The sequence below is a fragment of the Epinephelus fuscoguttatus genome, linkage group LG12 (assembly GCF_011397635.1).
Source record: "Epinephelus fuscoguttatus linkage group LG12, E.fuscoguttatus.final_Chr_v1".
Taxonomy (NCBI): domain Eukaryota; kingdom Metazoa; phylum Chordata; class Actinopteri; order Perciformes; family Serranidae; genus Epinephelus; species Epinephelus fuscoguttatus.
In genome coordinates, this window is record NC_064763.1 from 29,601,843 (window position 1) to 29,626,508 (window position 24,666).

The 24,666-nt window shown below is 41.6% G+C and overlaps 2 protein-coding genes across 2 annotated transcripts; one reads left to right on the plus strand and one right to left on the minus strand.

Moving 5' to 3' along the window:
* The first annotated feature begins 6,962 nt into the window (after window positions 1-6,962).
* Window positions 6,963-11,052, plus strand: rfc3 (replication factor C (activator 1) 3). Its single transcript, XM_049592302.1, has 9 exons — window positions 6,963-7,161; window positions 7,471-7,608; window positions 7,757-7,824; window positions 9,316-9,413; window positions 9,597-9,778; window positions 9,896-10,032; window positions 10,122-10,220; window positions 10,337-10,406; window positions 10,503-11,052. Exons 1-9 carry the CDS (start codon window positions 7,075-7,077, stop codon window positions 10,692-10,694), a joined length of 1,071 nt encoding a protein of 356 aa, XP_049448259.1. The 5' UTR covers window positions 6,963-7,074; the 3' UTR covers window positions 10,695-11,052.
* A 324-nt stretch (window positions 11,053-11,376) lies between these two features.
* Window positions 11,377-24,519, minus strand: kl (klotho). The gene is made up of 13 exons (XM_049592301.1): window positions 23,688-24,519; window positions 21,904-22,334; window positions 21,735-21,814; window positions 21,454-21,616; window positions 21,189-21,294; window positions 19,737-19,886; window positions 19,110-19,345; window positions 17,985-18,180; window positions 17,441-17,619; window positions 17,110-17,217; window positions 16,812-16,917; window positions 16,436-16,562; window positions 11,377-14,904 (listed from the first exon to the last, which is right to left on the minus strand). Exons 1-13 carry the CDS (start codon window positions 24,402-24,404, stop codon window positions 14,567-14,569), a joined length of 2,937 nt encoding a protein of 978 aa, XP_049448258.1. The 5' UTR covers window positions 24,405-24,519; the 3' UTR covers window positions 11,377-14,566.
* Window positions 24,520-24,666: the final 147 nt, after the last annotated feature.

Sequence of the window (24,666 nt, forward strand, 5' to 3'; positions counted from 1 at the left end):
GCTGCTTCCTCTTCCTCCGGGCTACCTGCGAACTCAGGTTTATCCTTGTTTGTGGGCTTTTGCCCGCCAGATGCAGCGCTATTAGGCTGGGCATCCTGCCTCTTCCACGAGCACTTCCTGTTCCTGCTCAAGTTTCTACGGCGACGACTGACCAGGAATTCCTTATATTGTAACGTCTCAGGAAAATCATCATCCTCATCGTCATCGTTGTTGCCCTCTCCCTCTTCAGTGGTGGATGAAGACGACTCCTCGACATCAGAGGTCGCCTGGTTGTCAGGGCTACAGTCATAATCACGGAACACAATGGCACTGGGCTTGTGTTTTACTATTCTCAGCAGATCCAATGAACAGTCCTCTGGTGCATTCACAGATGCTAACAGATCGTTGCAAGTACTTGTATCCATGACCCCGCCTGCTCCAGGAGCCACGTCTGAACTGCACTCACAGTGTCCATTCTGCTTTAAGTCAGGGTTAGATGTGTGACAGGGGGAGCTGATGTCCAGCTTCAGCTCCTTCCATTTTTCAGCATGACTGGCCACGGCAGTCGGAGCACAGTGTAGCAGAGGAACAGGTTCAGACATGGTTCTCGCTTTACTGTTGGAGCTTTGAGTCAGGAGGGGAACTTGACCTTGCAGGTCGCCCAAAGACACACCCACAGCCTGGGGGTAAATATGCCTGTTTGGGTGCTGCTGAACAGGCAATGCAGCTACTGGACCTTCATGCATCAGGGTACCAGGCTTCATCTGCTGAGTCTTTTATAGTGAGAGATGGTGGCTCATTCAGACAGAGCTGTCAGTAACTGTCAGTTAAGGTACAGTTGCTAAAATAAAGCGGGTGATATTTACACTTTGGCCCCACACTTGAATGCCCTGGAAAATTCCTTTGACACCTGAGCTGTGGAGAGACGGAGAAAAAGAAAGAAACACAGAATGTAACTTTGAGCAAACCGATTCATGTTCACACATGTGCACACTAAAGAATATGTTCATGTTTAATCCAGTGTCATTTGTTTCTGTAAATGAATGTACAGTGTATGTCTGGATTCAAGTCTGGATTTGTTGTCACCCCAAAATCAAAAATACATATTTTTTCTCTTGTCTTTAGTGCTGTTTATCGGTCTTAATTGTTTTGGTGTGAGTGACTGAGTGTTGGAGATATCGGCTGTAGAGATGTCTGCCTTCTCTCGAATATAATGGAACTAGATGGCACTCGGCTTGTGGTGCTCAAAGCGCCAAAAAAATACATTTGAAAAAACAGAAATCATGACCCAGTCACTCAAGATAATCCACGCTGTGAGCAGTTTCACGTAGGAACTATTTTCTTTCTACTGAACTACACCCACCAAACATATCAGTGTGGAAGGAAGTGTGCATCTACTCATGGACGGGAGGCTTGTGCTTGCGACAGCGCAAGATGCAAACAGTAGTGGCGTCCTCCTCGGCTGAGCTGTAACGTTAGCTAGCTCAGTGGTGCTAGGTGAGCTAGCAGTGGATGCAAGCTTCCTTTTGCGTGATATAGTTGCGAGGTGTAGTTCCATAGGCTGAAAATAGCTCCTACATAAAACTGCCCACAGCAAGCTCTGTGGATTATTCTGAGTAGTGGTTCCCAACTGGTCCAACCACAGGGTCCAGAATCCTCCTTAGTCATTAGTTCAAGGTCAGCACAGTTTCATTTATTCGGTGTCATACTTGCGTTTAGCCATGACATCAAGTTAATTTGCTGCCACTGTTTGTCACGCACTCCACAACTGGAAAAAGGACTTCAAATTAAAAAATCTATGCTGAAATTTACTGTGCTACAAAATAAAGTGTGCTTTTTTCACAAAACTGACACTTTCGCTAGTCATTTGTGGTCCATTCAGAATGGACTCGCAACCCACTTTTGGACCGCGACCCACCAGTTGGGAACCACCGATCTTGAGTAACCACGTCATGATTACTGGAAAGAGACATTGCTGTTGAGGGTTTTGTTTAATTTTATTTTTTGGGCGCTTTGAGTGCCATCTAGTTAGGTGATTTTTTTTTTTTTTTTAGATATTTTTCTGGGCATTTTTGCCTTTAATGGACAGGACAGGTAAGCATGAAGGGGGGAGAGAGAGGTGGGGGATGACATGCAGCAAAGGGCCACAGGCTGGATTCGAGCGTGGGCCGCTGCGGCAACAGCCTTGTACATGTGGCGCCTGCGCTACCCACTAAGCCACCGACGCCCCTGGAAGGTGATTTTAAAATCAGCCATCTCTACAGCTGATATCTCCAACACTTAGCAACCCACACCAAAACAATCTAGATTGATAAATAGCGCCACAGGTAAGAAGAAAAATATGCATTTATGATTTTAGGGTGAACTGTCTCTTTAAGAGTGCTGCAACTGCATCTTGGTTTATCCATTCCATCATGGCCAATCATTTCTCTCTCAGTAAGACGTGGCCCCATACCACAAGTGATTAAAATTGTTATAGCAAAAATAATATTCCCACTACGTTGATACTGTGAATACCTTACTGTTAGTACTAGATATGTGTTAAAAGGAATCACACATGTGACTGACCCATGCTAAAATCAGCAACACATTTGTCTTCAGAAAAACCACATGGCGCACCACTCTGTAGGTCTTAGACTTTTTTTAGCATATGCATTTTGCTCAAACGCATTGTTTTTTCCTGGTGGATATTTTTGGCTGTGGCAAACACACCCTTTCCTTGCCTGGCTTTTTTTCCTTTGTCTTTCAACACATAGCAGTGGGCCTTAAAATTAGGTTAAAATCCTGGAAATTATATTGTTGTAAAACACAAAAAGAGTGCATACCTGCAAACAATGAGTCATTTGTCATCATGTGTCAAGTGGCCTTTAAAAAATATTACATATACAGTAACTTAATAACATCCAAATGTCAGTAAATAATCATCTTAATCACAATAATTATCATACAGGAGCATTTGTAACTGTCACCTTTTTCTTAATATTTTAGGAGTTGTAGTCTGCTCTATAAAGAAACACAAAATTCAGATTTCAACATACCAGACGTTTTGTACAGAAGTTGTGTCATCCAAGAGCACATCCAACGCAGCACTCTGAAGAACCGGGATGTAACACAAGTATCCAGCCAAGGCGACGTAGTGCCTCAACACTGCGTGACATCTATAAAACAGACAGAGTGAGTTTAACCTCTGAAAAGACATGAAATGCTGTGAGGGGAGGAGAGAAAAAGACAGGGTTGAGGAATGCTTTTCCCTCCTACATTACCTCAGCAAGAAGACAGCGAGTTCAACAGGCAGGTGTTTGTGCTACTTGTGTGTGTGTGTGTGTGTGTGTGTGTGTGTGTGTGTGTGTGTGCATGTGAGCGTGTGTGTGAATGCAAGCATGTGCAAGAGAGAAAAAAGATTAATAAAGTGCACAAAGGAAATGGAATATAAAGGTCTGTTGTGGAAACAGATTAAACAGCTGCACGTATATTAAACAAACACACTTTGATTAAAAGGCTTGGGGTCTGAGTCGCACCTTTCCCCCTCCTTATTCCTCCTTCTCACTGAATTCTTTATAATATGGCTCGAGGCAAAGAGTTTTTTACCTTAGAAGCACATTCCTCGACAACACATGAGGTAATGCTTTTAACATCTTCTTATCCTCTCTCAGTTCATACTGTCTTGATCAACAAGAAAGGACTTATGGTCCTTACAAAGCTGTCGATGGACTGTGGAATTCCTCAGGTTTGCCAGCAGACATAGAATTTTATGTTCTGTGGGTCAAGAGTACAGACCTGTTATTTGCACGTTAACCTTGAGCATGGTTTTGCCTGTTGAAACCTGTTTGACCCTCAAGGTCTGAGGGAGAGGAGATCTGGTCAAGGTGTTGGGCGTACTCTGAACTGCTGTCTGTAAAGTTTCTTCCACACAATCAATATATATAATTTCCCAGAGTACTATCTAACATATATAAAGATTTTGGCTGTAATTCATCCACATACAAAGGAGCTAAGCAAAGATAAGTTTGCAGCATTACAAAATCTCAAAAACTCAGCCACGCCATCATGGTAGTTCAGCATTTATCTTGCTGTCAGCTGTTTTCTTCTTCTGCTTGGAGATGGACAGTTGATAGTCTGTGGCAGTCCGAAAATTTCCCTGTGTTTTTTGGGTGAACTGGCACTTTAAAATACCTTTTATAAAAAAGGCCTTTCAGCATCAGCACAAGTTGACAACCATCAGGCGATTAATAAAAACACACTCATTCATGAGTCAGACAGATATGAATATGAATGAACTTCATCTTGCATGAGGAAACTTGATAAACTTCCACCAGCCGTCCCAGATGTTTCACTGTCCTACATCGCCGTGATGATGGATGCTAATTAATATAACTCAAACATGTATTTCAGTACAAGCTACGCCAACCTGCCGAGACACGCTCCTCCATATATAACATTCCTGTCATACAGGGGTATAGTTACCTGGGTCAGGCTACAGAAAAGCAGGGCAGAGTAAAAGACGAGAAAGGAAGGCAAGGTGAGATTCGACATGTATAAAACAATTAGAGCAAATAAAAAGGAAGATAATGTGCTTAGATTTGTTCTGATTGTCTTGTATGATGAGGTCTATAAATCAATTCCACTGGGGGAAAGCACGTAAAATGTTAATCAAAACCAGCTGCAGAAAAACACCCACGGTGAATTATGTAAGCTGTGTTATCTGGACAGTGTATACTGTAGATACTATGTAAAATATGAAAGATGACAAAACTTATTTTGACAACAAACATTCATGCGCATGAAGTCAGATAAGCAAAGAAAAATGTGCTTTCCAACTCTGTCACGGCATGACTGAAAACATGGAATTAAAGGGAAAGAAAAATGTAATAACTGGATCATGTGTAAAGTTTATAGAAATGTACATATGTATTTTTGCAGGCCCAAAATCAGATTGTTGGATAAACAAGTGAGCTGAGCTCCTCCAAAAACTCCCATGTCACACCGCCTCGTTGTGGCACGACAGAACAGCATGGTGACATTGTGAGCTTTTGTTTTGGTTGCATGGCATTAACTGTCTCACATTCCATGGTGGTGTCATTGTAGCTGTCCTGTCTCCACTGTAAACTACACTGCAAATCTGCTGCAACAAAGAAAAGATGCTATCCTTCCAATTCCATATAGGACAAGCCAGATTAACCTGCTTGTGGACCCTCGGGGGGAAAAGTAACTGCTGGGTCCCCATTAACCCCTCGTCCTCCCAACAGGACACATGTCTTATCCAGGGCTGTCCTGTATGGTATACACACAAATCTCTACATGAACCTGGACATAACAGCTGAAGTCATGCAAATGTGACACACGTGTAGGTCATCTCTTGTGGGGCGCTGGAGAGGCATGTCATCGCAGGAGATCAGCGCTGGAATGTAACGGAGTAAAAGTCTGACACAGTTGTACTCGAGTATTTCCATTCTATGCTACTTTACATCTCTGCTGCACTACCTTTCAGAGGTAACTGCTGTATACTTTTTACTCCGCTACATTTATTTGACATTTATAGTTCTTCAGGTAACTTAGTGTTTACATTAAAAACATGCAATATGACAATATGATATAATGCAGTACCACACTACTAATCTACCCAGCAGTAACTGGCTCTGGATTGACAAAGTACAACACTGAAATGCTCTTATATGTACTTGCTACTTAAAAATGCAATCATATAGTATTCTGTAACAATTTATCATTGTCAAAAGTGTAATTCTGCATGATATTATAGGCTACTTTCCCACTACACTACACTATACTGTACTTTTGATACTTTAAAGGTCCAGTGTGTAGAATTTAGGGGGATACATTGGCACAAAATTGAGTACATCATAAATAAGAATTATTGTTTTCATTGCCTAAGATTGAGACGTTTACATCACAGGGAGCGGGTCCTCATCTATGAAGTCCGCCATGTTGCCCTGCCATGTTCCTTCAGGAGCCAAAATCGGACAAACCAAACACCTACTCTAGATAGGGCTATTTGTGTCTTCAGTTTTTGCATCAGCCCCTGTAGTTAGCAGCCTCTCTGTGATGTGCAGCATTGGAGAAATAATGATTTGTAACATGAAGCTGCTTTACTCAGTGTTTTCACTGTTTTAATCACCTGGTCTGTTTGTTTTGGAGGTTAAAAGACCTCTGCAGATAATCTGGCTCTCTGTAAAAGCCTCCAGAACAATCAACACTGAAGGAATCCTAACTGGGAGTTCACGCTTGGCACACAGGAGAAATTTCAACTAAATGCAATCTGCATTTCTCACTAATAAATGCCACTAAATTCTACATACTAAATCTTAAAGTGTGTTTTGCTGATAGTACTTCTAACTCACTTAAGATTCATTTCATTAACTTTATTCATAAGGACAACGCACATTAATCAACATTTTTGTAAATGTGCAAATGTTGGCCTGCTGGCTAATTTCAACTACAGTTCTTTGGCAATATGTTTTGCAAGCAATTAAAGGATAAAATTCACAGGACAAAGACAGCATAGAGACATAAAGTCAGCATTAACTACTGCAAAATCCTCAAGACAGAACAGAAACATGAAGCACCAACACACAGATTAGCATTACATGCAGACATGCAGAGCAGCAACATAAGTAAACATAGATAAGATGCAATAGTCAGTATGTAGGTCTTAATAAAATGTTAAGGGGTAGACCTTAAGTTAGACTTTTAATTTGATGCCCTTAAACCAACATGACAAGTGCACTGCACAGTAATGCTACCAAAAGTGTTGCATAAAACTAATACTCTTAATACAAACATCTGTCAGAATACAGTCATTGGTAGCCTACACCAGACAAAACAACTGCCCTGCCAATTAAAGATGAGAAGCGCCATTCCCAACTACAACAAGCTACTTACAGTTTGCGGTTTCCACGCGATGACAGTGATTTACTTTACCATTCGCCTGTTGTAGTTTTGACCGCTTCGGCTGCCCGTAGCTCAACAGGAAGTAGCATTAACGCGGGTTGCGTATGAACCGTATTTCGCGGGAGATTAACTAACTGCAGACTGCCTGCTGTCAACACGGACGATAAAAGTTGCTAAGTTTGTAACATAATGAGTTTATGGGTGGATAAATACCGACCGACTTCTCTCGGGAAGCTCGACTATCACAAAGAGCAAGCGACGCAGCTGAAGAACCTGGTAGGAGCAACAGCCTGTATGCTAACTGTGTATCCAGGCTATGTTAGCATTAGCTTCATACTCAATAGGTGCATATAGACTGATACAAACAAGTTTATAGAACTGTACCTAGATGAATATTGCTATGTGAGCGTTGTTAACTCGGCTATGCCAGTGTAAATGTAATTTGGAGAGCAGCCTGAGTTAAGCTAGCTTGTTTGTTTTGTCCACTATATCTATCTTGTTTTGGGATAGCGTCATTGATTGCCGCTGTTGCTAGATTCATCTCTCATCTCATCTCAAACCTTTATTATTAAATGTGTGTTTCAGGTTCAATGTGGCGACTTCCCACACCTGTTGGTGTACGGTCCATCAGGTGCGGGGAAGAAGACCCGCATTATGTGTCTGCTGAGGGAGCTGTATGGAGCAGGGGTGGAGAAGCTCCGCATAGAGCACCAGACCATCGTGGTGAGAGGGGACATAATGCCTTAACTTACTGCCACTACAGTACACCACTAACATACAGCTTCTCCAGTCACCTCTCCTCTCAGTCATCATGAATTCACAATCATACTGTCTGATGAAAGCTTACATGCACACCTGTTTTTATCTCCAGGCTCCCTCAAAGAAGAAAATTGAGATAAACACTATAGCCAGCAACTACCACTTGGAAGTCAACCCAAGGTAAGTTAATGATAAAAAGTAGTTAAAAGGATGGTTAAGAATATTTGAAGTGGGTTTGTATGAACAGTACAGCAGATGTCTGTCCGCACGCCCCCAGTTTGGAGGCAGGAGTCTGAAGTGGAGACCAAGCAATCTACTGCTGTGGAGAGGTCATTAACAAGATGTATTTTAGCGACTTTAAAAAAAAAATACCAGCTAAAACAATCATACCAGTTTAAGTGTGCGGTATATTGAGAGTATTTTTACTGCTTTACCTTAATCTCAGACCGTGATTTTCAACGGGAAAATTAAGCCATTACATCACTCTCTTTAAAGCCAGACTCCAGTGAGAAAAACAGTGATTTAATATTGCTGAATACAAGAGTTGCTGGTCTACCACTGCCTCAATCAGTTAGTTAATCAGTGTCATTGTGTGACTTTGGCATTTGAAGGAGTGAGTTTGGAGTCACCAAAGTCTCACAATTATACAAACTAACTAACTGATTGAAGCAGCAGCAGACCAGCAGCTCCTGTGTTCAGCCGTCTAAAATTGCTGTTTTTGTCAATGGAATCTTGTGGCTTTAACGAGAGCATAGATGGAGATCTGAAGTTGTTAAAGGGCCATCTGACAGAAAAGTAAAGCAGTAAAGATACTCCCAATATAGCATACACTTAAACTGATATTGATATATTTTTTTCCCCCCCCACATGGGACTTTTTTCAGTTGGCTAAAAAATGTTTTACCCCCATGTACCAGCAATACAATTCTTCGCTTCCACGTCAGACAGTGCCCTGCCTCTCCAAACTGGGAGCATCCTGGCTGACATCTACTGTATGTAATACACTGACTATAGATAGGTACTCCTTGCAACCCCACATCAGAAAATCTGAACTATCTTTTTAACTATATTTACCCCAATACTGTACTTTATCACAGTTTGGAGACACCTGCACTTGCACTTTATTTCAGAGTAGGTCGCATTTCTTTTACAGCTGTTGTCATTGATTATTTTGCAGATTAAGAGTAAAAGGTCTTTATGGTTGAGTTTAAATTAGCTATTTATTATGCAAACTTATGTTAGTTATGTTATGCAGTGCACTTTCCCCCCTGTGAATGTTTGGTAGCTCATTCAACAAACTGAGGTGCAACACAAGACCTGCTCAGGTTTGTAAGTTAAATAAGAACGTGAAAGTATTTGGTTGTTTTGTTTAGCATGCTGCTCACTGTGACCGTCTGATCTGCCTATGATACAATGTACTTTATGCAAGGTTTGATAGGCTGTGTGGAACCAAGGTTTTCATCTATGGTATTCCATTGCATTAATGCAAAACTAGTGATAATTAAACCAACAAAACATAATATAAATTTCTTATTTTTAGTTTGCAATATTTTTTTTTCTCAAAGAAAAACACAGGACAAGTGGTTTGCAGAGCAGATATGTACGCTGTTGCAGACAAAAAATCGGACTTAAGTGTAACCAATATTAAGTATTTCTGTTCTGTGTCATACAGTGATGCTGGCAACCAGGACCGTGTGGTGATTCAAGAGCTGATTAAAACTGTGGCTCAGTCTCAGCAGATCCAATCAAGCACCCAGAGAGACTTTAAAGGTAGGAAAGAAACACATCCCTTTAGGCCACTTTAACCTGAATGCTGGTCCATGTTTGAGAGCGTCTTTAAATCAGAGCATCGCCCCTCTATTAACCAGCTTTCCTTGATGTCATCCTCTCACTCTGTGAAGCCATAATATCAGACTGTCACTCTTGTTGTAATTAGCATACTTTTGTTCTCAGTGGTGTTGCTAACAGAGGTGGACAGACTCACAAAGGATGCCCAGCACGCCTTGCGCCGGACAATGGAAAAGTACATGTCCACCTGCCGTCTCATCCTCTGCTCTACCTCCACCTCCAAAGTCATTGGGCCAATTCAGAGCCGTTGTCTGGCTATCAGAGTTCCTCTGCCGAGCACAGAAGAGGTAAGAAGGAAAAAAAAATACTTAGTAATCATCTGAAAGTAGCACATTAGAACACCTAAAATACGCTGCATGATGTCAACAACAACAACATTTTCACGTGTTTTTTATGTTTGCCAGGTCTGTAGTGTTCTGACATCAATCTGTAAAAAGGAGGGTCTGCTCCTCCCACCTGAGCTGGCGAAGCAAATCAGTGACAAGTCTGGTCGCAACCTCCGTAAAGCCCTTTTGATGTGTGAGGCCTGCAGAGTGCAGCAGTAAGTTGTCACAAAACTTACAATCATGGATTAACATGGAATATAAATGGAAAGGATCTGCTTATTTAGCGTTTGTAAATCCTTCCCAGGTATCCATTCTCTGCAGACCAAGACGTCCCGGAGACGGACTGGGAGGTCTACCTCAGAGAAACCGCTAATGCCATCGTCAGCCAGCAGAGCCCTCAGAGGTAGGAGAGGCAAAGAGAGAGAGAAGAGCTTTAGTTGGTTCTGCCAGGGACTAAATAAAGTTGTCCAGACTTGAGGGGATATTCTAACGCTGAATCTCTGTCTGTGTCTGTTCCAGGTTGTTGGAGGTTCGAGCCAGGCTGTACGAGCTGCTGACTCACTGCATCCCTGCTGATATCATCATGAAGGTACAGCTCACTACACCTCATCTCCCATATAGTGTTGAAACAGTTTGCAGTGATGTTTAAGGTCATGAGAATTTACCTTTTCCAATCCTCCAACAGGGTCTGGTAACAGAGTTGTTAAGTAACTGCGATGGTCAGCTGAAGACGGAGGTGGCTCACATGGCAGCCTACTACGAACACAGACTGCAGCTCGGCAACAAAGCTATCTACCACCTCGAGGCCTTCACTGCAAAGTTCATGGCCATTTACAAGAAGTTCATGGAGGACGGTCTGGATGCCATGATGTTTTGACTCTGAATGGACTAAAATAGTTACTTTTCTCGACGGGGGGTCAACAGGCATCGTTGATTTCCTGTTATCTTGCTCTTTTGCCCCAACAAGACTTTCACTGGACTTGGTGCAGATTTACGTTTGTATTCTGTAAAGCATGGAGGTGACACTGACATAACTCACCCCAGGATGAATCTTGATAGTCCTGAAGTTTGTGGCTTTATGCCATGAATTGTTACCCAAAACCTCAGCAGCATTCACAGTTTGTACACCTCGAGCTGTTGCTGTAGTGGTGTAAAATAATCCAAACAGTAGAGGCGGGAAAAGGCAGTGACTTGTATTAAAATGTACTGCAAGGACATGAGGTTTTTCTAGAGATCTGCATCAGTGTGTTACAATAAAATGCTTTGTTTAAATCATGTTAACAGTCTTGTGTTGCTCTGTGGATATGATCAAATGTGGATGTTATTACCATGAACAGACACAATGCAGAATCCTTATTCATATTATTGCCGTGTATTATATAACATGACACTGCCTACAATACTGTCTGATGTTGCATAAAGGTTCCCAGTATTTTAGACAGACTGGAAATATGGAGAGAGAGAAAGTTTCAAGCCTCAATCAAACCAGAGGTGTTAAAGTGTCTTCATAATTTTGAGATCTAACACGTTAAACAATTTTTTAGCAATTTATTGTCTAGTTGAGCACTAACAACAGATAAATACTCATTCCAGTCAAACTGCAAATGTGTGAACAACATTATTGAACATAAAAACCCTCAAAACAGTCTTTTGAGATGTTCAGTCAACCTCTAAATGCAGGTACAAACATGGGTAAGTTCTCCTTTGGATTCTGTGGGAAGTTATCTGATGGACTGTAAGCAGTCTCAAAAAATGGAAACCCCTAATAGATGACCCTTGACATTTCTAACAGTGTAAAGGCTTAAAAAGGCAATTCCATGATTATAGCTGCTGCGCAGCGATTGGTCAGGTCCAGACATTTTTAGGCAATTCTGAGCAACAAGCAGAAGAATTGGAAGACATTGAGGAATTTAGCAACACAATCTGCCTTTGGCATCAGCTGAGGCTAAGAATCAATTTCTATCTCACTGAGCTAATTAGTCAGTGACAATTCATGTGTAGCTTCACAAATTGACTAAGCCAGACGTGCAGGTTTAGCAGCCATTCATGCATGGAATTTTAACAATGATTGATTTGCTTCATAAGTGAAAAACTGATGTTTAACTAGTTGAGCTATGTGCAAAGTGAGAAGCCTCAGATGGTTTCACACTGAAGTACTGACACTGGATCTTTGCGCAAAGTTTGGTTTATTTTCAAGCATGAGAAGGCAGATTTTCTAGCAGAAAAAAGACTTGTAGATGCTGCACAGTGATCAGTCACTCTCAGGCAATTTTAAGCAATAAGTTGGAGCACAAGAAGATGTTTACATTACAATGTGGATTCTGCACCAAGTGAGGCTTGAATCCGCAACCTCTGGAACCTAAGACGGTCATCTACCGCTCTCAGCTAATTGGCAAGTCGCAACTCAACAGTGGCTTCACAAATTTAGTAAGCCATTCACTGTTGTGTAGGGCAGCAGCCACCCGTGCATGGAAAGGCAGATTTGAAACCACTGTAAAAAAAATCAGACAAATCAGACAAAAATCTGAAAATACACATATTGCATCTAGACAGCATGGAGATGTTGGTAATTTGTTTTTAACAATGATTGATTTGCTCCATAAGTGAAAAACTGATGTTTAAATTTGCCATTTTTACATTGACTCCAATTGTTCACATTAGAGCAAAATTCAAAATGCTGTCAAAAATTCAGTTTTTGAGATAAAATTCTGAAATTTGCCACACATCATCTACCATGACTGTAGAATTTTGTCATTTTTTTCATGAACATTTAAGATTTATTTAGCAAGAACTTGCATGTATATGTTTACAGTACCGTTTACAGTCAAACATTTTGATGCGCTGTAGGCTCAATTTTTGATAAATCAAAAATCTGAGAAACAGTTTGTGTAGGACAGTCTGAAGATGCTCTGTAGCAAGTTTGGTGTCAATTGAGCAAAAATTGTGGGAGGAGATAGGTTTAAGAAGTGATGAACTTCATAATTTTTAATAGGTTTAAATGTACAAAAGTTTCTTCAGTATTGGGGCTACAGTTTGATGAAAGTTGTGAAGTTGTAGCACGTATGGTTGATTTGTTATGAATTTTCAAAGTTTCAAACTTTAGATGCTTGCTGTAGCGCCACCATCAGGACTATTGGCTTGAGTTTACAGCTGAGGATATCTGGCATGAGACTGGACCTTTGTGCAAAGTTTGGTGAGTTTTCACCCATGGGAAGTATGATTTCCTCAGAAGAAGAAGAAGAAGAAGAAGAAGAAGAAGAAGAAGACCTAGGATTACAATAGTGTCCTGGCAGCTTAGCTGCCCGGGCCCTAAATATACACAGTCATCTGGGACTGATAAGCTTTTATCGACTGTTAGGGTGCCTCACAGGTTTGGTAACAAACTTTACATAATGTTTAATAACAGTTGTAACACCTAAATGTGCAAATAATTGCACCACATTTATTATTCAGACTTCAATTATTATAAAGGTCAAAAGAAGTGCAATAATTTCGGGTTGTAAAATATAGACTGAACTCCACACTGCTGAACGATGGGCCTCATTCACCAGCCGTTCTTATAAGGAAATCTCTTCTTAAAACCCACTTGTACAGTTTTCATTTAGATTCTGAACACAGGAATTTTTTTTTTATTTGGGATTTGTTATGAGGTAAGAACAGAATCTACACACACTCATGAGCACACTTGTGCATATTTGAGGTATGTTTGTGCAAAATAAGTGCTTATTGTGTTTTCTTCAATTCCACAGTTGTATAATATCATAAAATTGAAATGACTTTTTATCATTTAAACTAATATTTCTATAATTTCTTAATTATTTTACAAAGCTTTGGCTTTTAATTCAAATAAACACGGGTGTGAGTATCATACGAGTGAAATGTGTCTATCTGCACTCATGAAAATGGAAAACCCTCCATTTGGTAGATGTGTTTAATTCATTAACTTAAATCTATTTAAGGAATATTGTAACTTGTGGTTAATCCATATAACTTTCAGGCATAAAATAATGATTTCTGATTAGGCCCAACCCATGTTCGATTTAAACCATTCCCACTTCTGCCATAGCCCTGCCCATTCCAAGTACAGATACAGATAATCTAGTAGGTTAAACAGATACAGATAATGGTGTACTCACTTATCCCTCATAGTTACTGCTGCTGCAAGATGATGCATATCGTGCCATAAGGAGGTAACACATTCTCCGGGACCATGTTAATCTATTTGTAGGGAGGTACGAGGGCAAACCTGTCAGCCTCCAATGGTCAGCATCTTTCTTCTGTGTTTAGCAATAATCTTCTAAATCTCATCAGTTGTACCGCCATCTCCAGATACAGTGTTCACTGAACGAGTAAAAGCATTTTGTGTTATTTCAAATCCACTGCTGATAAAGACTTTAACAGGAAATATGACAGCTCATTTGGCGTTCACTTCCTGCAGAAGGACCAACACCTCAGAACTATTTTAATAGTTTTGTTTTATGTTTGGAGTCCAGTGCTCCACCCTCTCTAGATTTTCCTTTGGGCATTCATGACTTAATGTTCTCAACTTTTCTTTCCACTTTCTGTGTGCACAGACAGCCCTGCAGCCCACAGTTCTGTGGTTTAAGAACATGTCATGAATCGGACACTGCCTTTTCTTAGGACCTTTCTCAAGAACAAATTTAAGAACAAACTTAGGAAGATCTTGGTGAATGAGGCCCAACAAGCTCAGTTATTTTTTCCTTGATTCATTTATAAAAAGAAAAAACCTCAGTAACACTCCTTGTGTCTCTTGGCTGTGTAGTAGATAATGAGGCCCAGGGTGATCAACACCCCTGAACCTACCAGAGTCAAGAAGCCCACCACAGGCCTCTTGACCAGCACATGGCAGCCAAGGCAGGGCTGAGGCATGCTGGGACACTGCTGGGGTTCTGCTCCCTGAATGGGGAAGCCGTTGTGCTCGATAATGTTGCGATAGTTGGAGAGAGAGGCCTTGATGATGATGACCTCTTCATGGACGTGGCCGTACAGGCCGAACCCAGGGTCCCTTTGGTCACTCAGGGCGTAAGCGAAGTAACCCTTCAGGTTTACACCGTCCAGAATGTACGCTGAGGAGGGAGGAGGGAAGAAAGCGTGAGGAATTCAAGACTAATTTTCAGTTGCTGACAGAAAAAAAAGTAACATTTCACCTTTAACATCTGAGACAAGTCCTCAAACCCTTCAGGGATCGCTCTGAGGAGAATCACCCTTGGATCTTTGGGAATATTTTGATGGGACACCACCACACATCCCTCCAAAAGTTGCCTAACTTGGGGGCAGGACCAAACAATATGAATGTGGTTTCCAGTTTGTGCACCACATTTTCTCCAACACTTGTCTGAATTGGATGGAGCCCACTTAGCTGTTACTTGTGGGGTCCGGAAATAGCTTGTTATTACTTTCCATTTAAACTCTCGCCAGATATCGGAATTAGTCGTCAAATTTGCCTCACTACAAATTTGCCTCTAGGTGTCTGGTGATAGTTTGTTAGGTACTGTTTTAAATAAGACGGTAATAAGAAGCTATTTATAAAATGTATTTTATTGCAGTGTGACAGTCTGAGATAATAAATAAATGATAAAAACAATGTTTCTACACAGCTCATAAAGGTTAAACTGCTTATAAATCTTAGGGGGCCCCTTGGCCTTCACCTGCAAAATGACACTCAATTAACACATACAGTCCAGGAAGAGACTCAAAAGACCACAAATAGATGCAAAGGAACTGCAATGACACACAACATAACAACAAAAATGGGCAAAACAACTACTAAGAGACACAAAACGGCCAAAAAAGAGACACAAAATTGTCACACAATTGTCTCATAACCTGCCCATAGTTGAAGTAAAGTGGTATCAAATCATTTATATAGAACATAAAGCATCAGTAGATTGAAAATCCCACCAAAACAAGTTATTGTTTGCAGCTGTGGAAAGTAACTACGGTAATTTCAAGTACTCTAACAAAGTAATTTAAGAGCATATTGTCAGAGTATTAGCACTTAGCATGATTTTTGTACATTGCTCTTTGGAGAAAATGTCTAATTATAAAACAAGTGACATGTTTGATTTAACAGGTCACAACTATAAGAACTTTCAGAGATCAAAAGGTTTCATAAAGCACTCAGTATTAGGATGAATACATTCCTCATATGCCATAGCTGATTTATTTCAGTGTAAACATACTGTATCAATTTACACTCACTGTTTTCTGTGGGTGGTTTGCCCCCTAGTGGTGACAGAGCACACCACAACATACAATATGATGACACGTCACAGCATCAAAGAGGCAGCTGAGGTCCCAGTGTAACCCAATAAACTCTACAAGGACAGGTGACTGGACAGCGAGTAACCTCGACTCCACAGTACAAGTGTAGAGTGTTGATATTTTTGTGTGTGGGGTCTGAGTCAGCTGACTATTCACGGGTCAGTGACCTGAATACCTGTCTAATAATTAAACTCTGCAGAGGCCAGTAAGGAGAAAAACATCAGGCCCCTCTAAAGGACTCATCTCTCAGAACACAAAATGCGGTGATAACAATATGCAGCTTACATTGCATTAATCAAATCTCAGCAGCAACATGTGTTGGTGCAGTCTTACCTTTCAGCGCCTCGTTGATGTAGTTATACAGGTAGTAGACTCTGAGGCTGTCTTTGAAGCGCGCTGGGTCTTCCTGGACCCCATTAGCCATCACATACACAGGTACGTCACTGTAGTGCTCCCTCACCTTACACAGCAGGAGAGCAGTGTCAGTTTATCTTATACTCCTTTCACGGTATCGATATGTTATTGTTATATTGTATATAATCTACATGTGTTTGTCTCAGATCAAACTCCATCTGAGTTGTTCGCCCTTTACTATGTGTCTACGTACCTGCTTACTGGTTTTCATACAACAGAAAAGGGTCAGTAAGCTCAACATCGAGCTATTTAACTCTTAACAACACTGTGCAAGACAAGACGAGACCAGTCTCACCCAGTTGAGTGCTTTCCTCAGACCCCAGGGCACAACAGGCCTCGGGGACTTGATCCAAGTGGTGTCTATCATGTGCTGGACCTCGAGCATGGCTGTGTAGGTGTACCTGCACACATGGAGATAATACAGAAGCCATGAAGCATATGAAAAATCTTATCTTGTGCCTTCAAGATACTGGAGGAATCACTACATCATGGCAAAAATATGTCCTCAACTAAGCTTATAAAACTGTATCTCTCTCTTTTGTTTCCTGTGGGCATGTTCATCAAAATAAAGACGATCAATGATTGTATCTTACGAGTCTTCCTTGGCGTGTGTCACCAATTTGGTACTGAAGTGACTGATGGCAAAGAAGTCATACGTCCCTTTAACCAGCTGTCTGTCCTCCTCATTGAACACAGGCAGGCTGTAGAGACACAGAGGCATTTTATATAGAGGACTGTGTAAGAGCGGTATCTAACAAGTGCACATTGGTAATAAATTCAACTCTTACATCTTGTTACAACTATAAATACATTGATCGCTGAATTACAGAGGTCAGATCTATTTGAATTTCTTTACTGTGATTCTTGTGTTTCATCTATAGCTGATAAAGTAACTGTATTGAATTATGAAAGAAGTATCTGTACTCAAGTGAGTTGAGCTGACGCAGCCAGCTCCTCATGCCCTGAGGATAGTCCCCGCTGCCAAAGATCGGCTCTGCAAACCAGCCAACACGGAAGTCTAACACCCTTTTGGCTGGTTCGACGTCTTCGCGGCTGAATGAAAACGCCGGCTCCACCCAGTCCATGTGCAGAGCCAGAGACACCTGAGACACGATGACAAACACGGTGCAGGTGATCATCTGTGATGTTTTTATTCTCCTGTTGATGAAGTTACTCATGAAAGATTTTTAGGCTACATTTACTTTATTCACTGTTTATAACACATTGTTGAGCACAAGGAAGCTTTGTGTTTTACATCACTTGGATCAGAAAGAATATTTTGTTTGGAGTAAACAGAAGCAGCACAAGCAGCCAGAGCCAACATGAGTAAACGAACAAAAACAAATCCTACACACAACTTTCTGAAAATGCACTGTACTGACAAAAGCTGGCTCTCTGAATACTTATGTATAATAAAACAACAATACAAATATTCAAATATAATAAATAAATCAGTTCCTCTACTGACCTTTCCTCCCTGTGCGTGTCTGAACTCGCGGTCATAAACATGCCAGGCCAGAGCATGCGCCCGCAGCATCTGATGACCCTCCTGGTAGCTCACCACCTCATCATTGGGTTCATTCAGGGTGATCCATATCTTCACATGGGCGCCCAGCTCTCTGTAACAAAGCCTGGCGTAGTCTGCAAACGCCTCTGGAGTCTTCCTGTGTAAAAAGTCAGGTGCATAAATTGTATTTATGCCAAGATTGCATTTATATCAGGCACATTTTGATAGATATAAAGAATTTCACAATACAAAGTAATTATAATATGAAGAACACGTTTTGCAAAACACTGGAAAGCTCACACACACATTTACATACAGAGATGTATTAACATTTAAAGCTAAATGTTGTTCCAGTGAAGATGAAAATGCCAATACATCACATTGGCTGTGGGATTAGTGATGTCGCTTTATTACAGGAAAAGGACAGATGACACCATGGCAGCAAGTGATAGCTGTTTCATGTTAATGGCAATAAGGACAAACTGTTCCTGGGAACATGTTTACTTTGACATCAGACCCATCTGTACATCATCGGAAATTGTAATAAACCTCACCTGATAAAGATGGATGTTTACTGGTTCTGTGGTTGGAATAGATTTCCAAGAACAGTCATGAAACTTGCTCAGACATTAATTTCAAATAATAAGTCATCTAAATTTTAAATTCAAAGAAGAAATTGGCTTTTAAAGAAGAGTGGTGAGATAGAAGGAGACAGTCTCCTAATTAGGCATCAACCATCATAAAACCTGCAACATCTTTTTTTTTAAAGATATTTTTATGCGCATTTTTTGCCTTTAATTGATAGGATAGTGAAGTGTGAAAGCGGGAGAGAGAGAGGGAGAGACATGCAGCAAAGGGCCACAGGCTGGAGTCGAACCTGTGCCGCTGCGGCAACAGCCTTGTACATGGGGTGCCTGCTCTACCACTAAGCCACCAACGCCCCACCTGCAACATTTAAACCTGGAGTGACATCACTTCTTCTGCTGCTTTCAGATGCCCTTTGCAAGTATTTAAACCTTTGAACTCTGAGCAACTTACTGCAATTTCTCTCAAAAACATGGGGGAAAAAGACAATGAGCATCTGACCTGTTCAGCCACTTGTTGGCGGTATCCAGGGGTGCCGGCAGGCTGCTGCGCAGGCGTGTGTGGTGCCACAGCGTAACCACAGGAGTGACATTGGCCTGCAGCAGCTGACGGGTGAAGCAGCGGTAGTAGCCCAGCAGGGTGGTGTTGGGATGAGCCACTTCACCTGTAGGCACCACAGCGGACCAGTTGAGGGAGAAGTGGAAGTGGTTTACCCCCACCTGCCGGATTTCATCCACCTACAGACAGAGAGGAGGATGAACATGTCACTACTTTCACATTTACACCTACAGAGTGAAGATAGTACCTTTTTAATACAAAGGCTAGATGCTGGGGCAATACCATTTGTGAGAATGGCTTTCCTGCAATTCAGTTTGCACTATCAAAAGTATAAATAAGAGTACAATTACTAACAAGTTCTTGACTTTAATTTCAAATACAGTCAAATGTAATCATGTAGAGGAAGAAAGGCCTCTCGTGCATGAAAAGGTGCACACCTGGAGCTGTTATTTTCCATGGTATCTCTGGAACAAATGCTTTCCAGTGCACAATTGTTCCTCTTCACTTGCTCTATTTTTGAGAGTGAAAAGCTATTCCAAAGATAAATGTTTGACCTGTGGGAGGACCCACCTGTTGCCGAATGGTGGCGTAATCAGCACAGTGTGCGTTTCGACGTAAAGGTGGCGCACTGAGGCCCTCCAGCCTCATCAGCTCCCCGTTGTTGGAGATGTTCCACAAGTAAACACTGGGGTCTGCAAACTGGCTGGGCGTGGTCTCCACCTAGGACACCAAGACACACACCAATGTAACGTTTGCCTCATACACACAAATGAAAATAAAAGCCAAATAGGGCGAATCGATAGTAACAGTTGGTCCTGTGCTGTGTAGCTCAGCTGGCAGATGGTGTGAGGGTTTGTGGTTTATGATTAAGAGAGGATGAACTGTCGCGGCTGTTTCTGAGCTGGACTTTCACCATGGAATCTGCAAGTTAATAATGTGATGAACATGACTTTAAATAGACAGGGAGGAGAGGGGCTGCAGCTAATAATTTCCTTTCTCGAAACACTACAGAGAATAAAAAATAATACAACTTCTAAATGCGTCTTTTGCTTTATGGAGAGTTAACAAAACTTCACACATCACTAAATATTAGTGAGCTGTATACTGAGTCTCTCAACCAAAGTTAATACGTTGTTAACTCTTCTTTAGGTCCGCCTGTTTCCAAGAAGGCATTCTAGATCAGTGGTTCCCAACTGGTGCCGCCACAGGGTCCAGATTTCTCCTTAGTCATTAGTTCAAGGTCCACACAGTTTAATATATTCAGTGTCATAGTTGTGTTTGGCCATGTCTTCGAGCTAGTTTTCCATCTCTGTCAAGTAGCTGTCCGTTAGTTACTCACATACAGGAGGAAAATGCACATCAAATGTGACAGAAATTCACTGTACTTCAAAATAAAGTGTGTGGGGTTTTTTTTTTGTTTTTTGCAAACTTAACATGTTCGTGAGTCACTTGCGTCCATTCAGAATGGACCAGAGACCCACCAGTTGGGAACCACTGTTCAAGGTGTTTCTTCTAACAGACCTCTGCCCTCTGGCACTCTCCACAACTCCCCTATCATACCACAACACTCTCATACAGTTTACACATTCCTTCCTCTCATGCTCAGCCCACACATACACACAACTGGGGTGTCTACAGGTATCAGCACTTACATTTAACTTATTGAAGCACTGCAGATAGGTCTTGCAGGTAAGTTTTATGTACAAATACGGTTGTCAGAGTGACTTAGGTTAATCTACATTTTGCAAACAGGTAAGTGCAAGTATAAAGTGACAGGACAATGGAATCTTCATTGGTAGATTTAAAGATTTGTAACATCAGAAATATGGACTTTCACACAGACGAGCTTAAATCATGTTGACATGAAGAAAAAAGATGGATAAATCTAATTAGATCAAATATTTGTGGCCATCAAGACCTCAGCAATTCAAATTTATCACTGTTTTATGACATTTAAGGCATGAAATTTAATATAAGTATTTTATAGACTTGCACACACCCTGAAAACACAAACACACATACCTGTATGGAGTTGGCCGATACTCCCCAAGCAAAATCACACGGGAAGATTCCCTGTGCTGGTCTGTTCTCTGGAAGCTCTGGAAATCCGTTCTTCTGGATGACGTTTCTTTAGGAATAATGAAGAATCATCACTACAGGAGGAGCTGTGCTGAGAATTAAACTATCTCTGGAGTTGTAAGGCATCAGTGCCAATCTGTGCACAGTTTAATAATATAACATCTTGCTTCCTTTGTCAGAGCCCCACTTGTCACATCCGAGCATGTACCTGTAAAAGGTGGCAGATGTCTTTGGCTCCCTCTTCATGTCAGGAGTGTTGAAGTCAACATAGTAAAGTCCCTGTCGTATCCCGTATTCCCTGTGCCACTCGAAGCCGTCCATCAGAGACCAGGCGGTGTATCCAATCACGTTCACGCCGTCTATGACGATTGCTGTATGCCAAACACAGATTCAAGTCACCAGCTCTTTTCTATCTTGAGATTTCTGTCTGATGTAAAATGGTTCATGCTGATGTCAGATTTGTTGTGGTGAATGTGTGACATTACTCACATTTCAGTGCCTCTGCGATGAACCTCTTGAGGTAGTACATGTGTTTTGGGTCTTCTGTCTTGGTATTGCCGAGGACGTACCTGTGATGAGCAGCAGAGAAAACACAACGTTCCACAATACAGCAAACACCAGGACGTCACAGATGAGTAATCACAGCATCCAGACCTACCAGCCACTCTGCACCACGAAGATGGGCGGCTTGTCGTACTCAGCGTTGACCCAGTAGAGCAGCATCCTCAGGTCCAGCAGCTCCTGCTGCCTAAACTTCAGGCTGTCATTGATGAGCTGGAAGCTCAGGGCCGCTCCGTGAGAGAGGGCAAAGAAGTCAGCCGTCCCCCTCACCTGCGCCCTCTCCTCCGGGGTGAAGGAGGGCAGCCGTGAGCCCAGCCTCGCCTTCATGCAGGGAGGGTAGTCTCCGTCTGTGAACAGGGGCCGGGCGAACCAGCCCAGGACGTGGTCCAGGGAGCACTGGCACTCTCGCAGGCTTTCCAAGCGGGTGCGACTGGGCTTGATCCAGTGAGAGGCCAGCGCCATGGACACCTTGCCCTGCTGACGGGGTCGGTAGTGGCGGTTATAGAGATGCCACGCAGCTGCATGAGCCTGGAGGAGAAACAGATGGACAGAGAGAAATGACAGAAAGAGGAAGGGAGAGGAGAGGAAGAGGTTGGATATAGATGAAAAGGATGATAATGATGACAGAAAGAGAAGGTCAGGGGTGCAAAGAAAATCCACCAGTCAGACATTTATATCATTTATTTAACCTTTATTTAACCAGGAAGTCCCACTGAGATTGAAAATCTTTTTTACAAGAGAGACCTGGCCGAGGTAGCAGCCAATAAAATCACATTTAAAATGCAATAAATACAACAAATGATATGAAAATCCACAATAAAACAACAACTATTCAAACACAGTGGCCTCTCAAGAGAAACAAGCACATGTCTCTATCACCTAACAATATTTTATTCAGGTGGGTGCAGCTCAAAGTGCTTTACAGGTGACTGAATAACCAGTAAAACTAATAAGAAAATTTAAGAATGTCAATCCTGGGTCTTTGTCACATTATGATTCCCAAAGCCATGGCATACCTTTGTTTTCTGGGTTTGTTAAAATTCTAATAAAAAATTCAATCTAAAAAAAGGCAATTTAAAAATTGAAATAAATATTTTTTAAATCATTAGATAATTGAAAAATTATAAAATAAAATATTATTTTAAATATTTAAAAAAAAAAATAGAAATCAGAATTTAAAAAAAAAAGATGATTAAAAAGCCTTAAAAGGAATAAAAAGATTATAAAAGTGAAATAAAATGAACGCAAAAAAAGTAGATATAAGCAGTGTTTCTTTATTTTTACACCTTTAAAGAAGAATATTGTACGTTTTACTGACTTACTGGACGACTAAATTAAGTAGATACTTTTCATTAAATTTTATTCCAGAACATATCATCATAATCTAAATGCATTGTTATGGATTAAGCTATCTAACTGAAGTACTTCGTCATTGCTCCATTTGCTAATAAAATGCTGTTCACACAATAATCCTTATTCAAATCAATCAGTCATAAAAATCCAACATGTCTAATAATTATACACTAAATTCCGATACTTAAAATATGTCCTAATGCTATGTCTATTTTCCTCAGTTGTATCTTTTATGTCTTTTTAATGTTGTCATAATTTTTCTGTATGCATTTTTGTGTTCCTTATAACATTGTGAAATTCTAATACTTTTAGAATATTAGATATTCTAAAAATTAGGGTTAATTATTTGGGTTTTCTGCCTTTCCCTGCACTGTATATGTTATCTTTGAAATTTTTTTGTGTTTTAAATTGTGCAAAACTAACAACATAAACATAAAACAGTGTTGTATTGCTACACTCAAAATACAGAATATCATAAGAGATAAAAATCTAATAGCTAAGACTCCTAAAACTGCTCCTGGCACTCACCTTTAGGAGAATGTGTCCAACCCGGAATGGGAGATCAGGGTCGTTCTTGATCCCGGGAGCGACCACTCCGGTGCCGTACCCGTGCCACGCCACCACAAACGGATTATCAATGGTGATCCAGTACTTCACATCATTCCCGAAAGTCTGGAAGCAGAAATCAGCGTAGTCCTTGAAAATCCCCACCAGCTCCGGGTTGCTCCAGCCGCCAAAGGTCTGCTGCAGGTGGTCGGGCAGGTCCCAGTGGGAGAGCGTAATCACCGGCTGCACGCGGATCTCCTTCAGCCTCTTGATCAGTGTGCGGTAGTAGTTGGTGCCGATTTCGTTGTAACTCCCGCGGGTGCCGTTGGGAAATATCCTGGACCAGGACAGGGAGAACCTGTAGTGGCTGACCCCCAGCTGCCTGATGGCACGGATGTCGGCGTGGATGTTGTGATAACTGTCGCTGCCGACGTCCCCGGTGGTCATCCGGTTCCCACCGCGCGTAAAAGTGTCCCAAATAGAGAGCCCCTTGCCGTCCTTGTCGAACGCGCCCTCCACCTGGTACGCCGCCGTGCCCACCGCCCATATGAAGTCCTTTGGGAAGGTATCGTAGAGGAAAGCCTCGTCTCCTGGATAGGGCAGCTTACTGAAACGACCCCACGTTTTCAAACCAGCGTTGGGTTTTGCTGCCGCAGAGGTGAAGGCGAGAAACGCCAAAAAGGCGCGCAGAGCACTCATAGTGCCGGTCAACACTGGCCTCTGATGCCCACTTTCTAACTCGTCATTTAACAATGCTTGGAGGCTTTCTGTGACTGTACAGCGGGCTGCGAGGTGCAGCCAGCTGTGAACCCACCACACGCCACCTCTCCACATCTATCAATTATTAGCCAAAGCACCTGACGCACAGAGGTCTCCAGGCACAACATAAGAGCCCCAAATGATCAATCGCTTGCAAAGCAGAGGCACTTTAGTTTAAGCTGTAACTAAAGACATACATGAG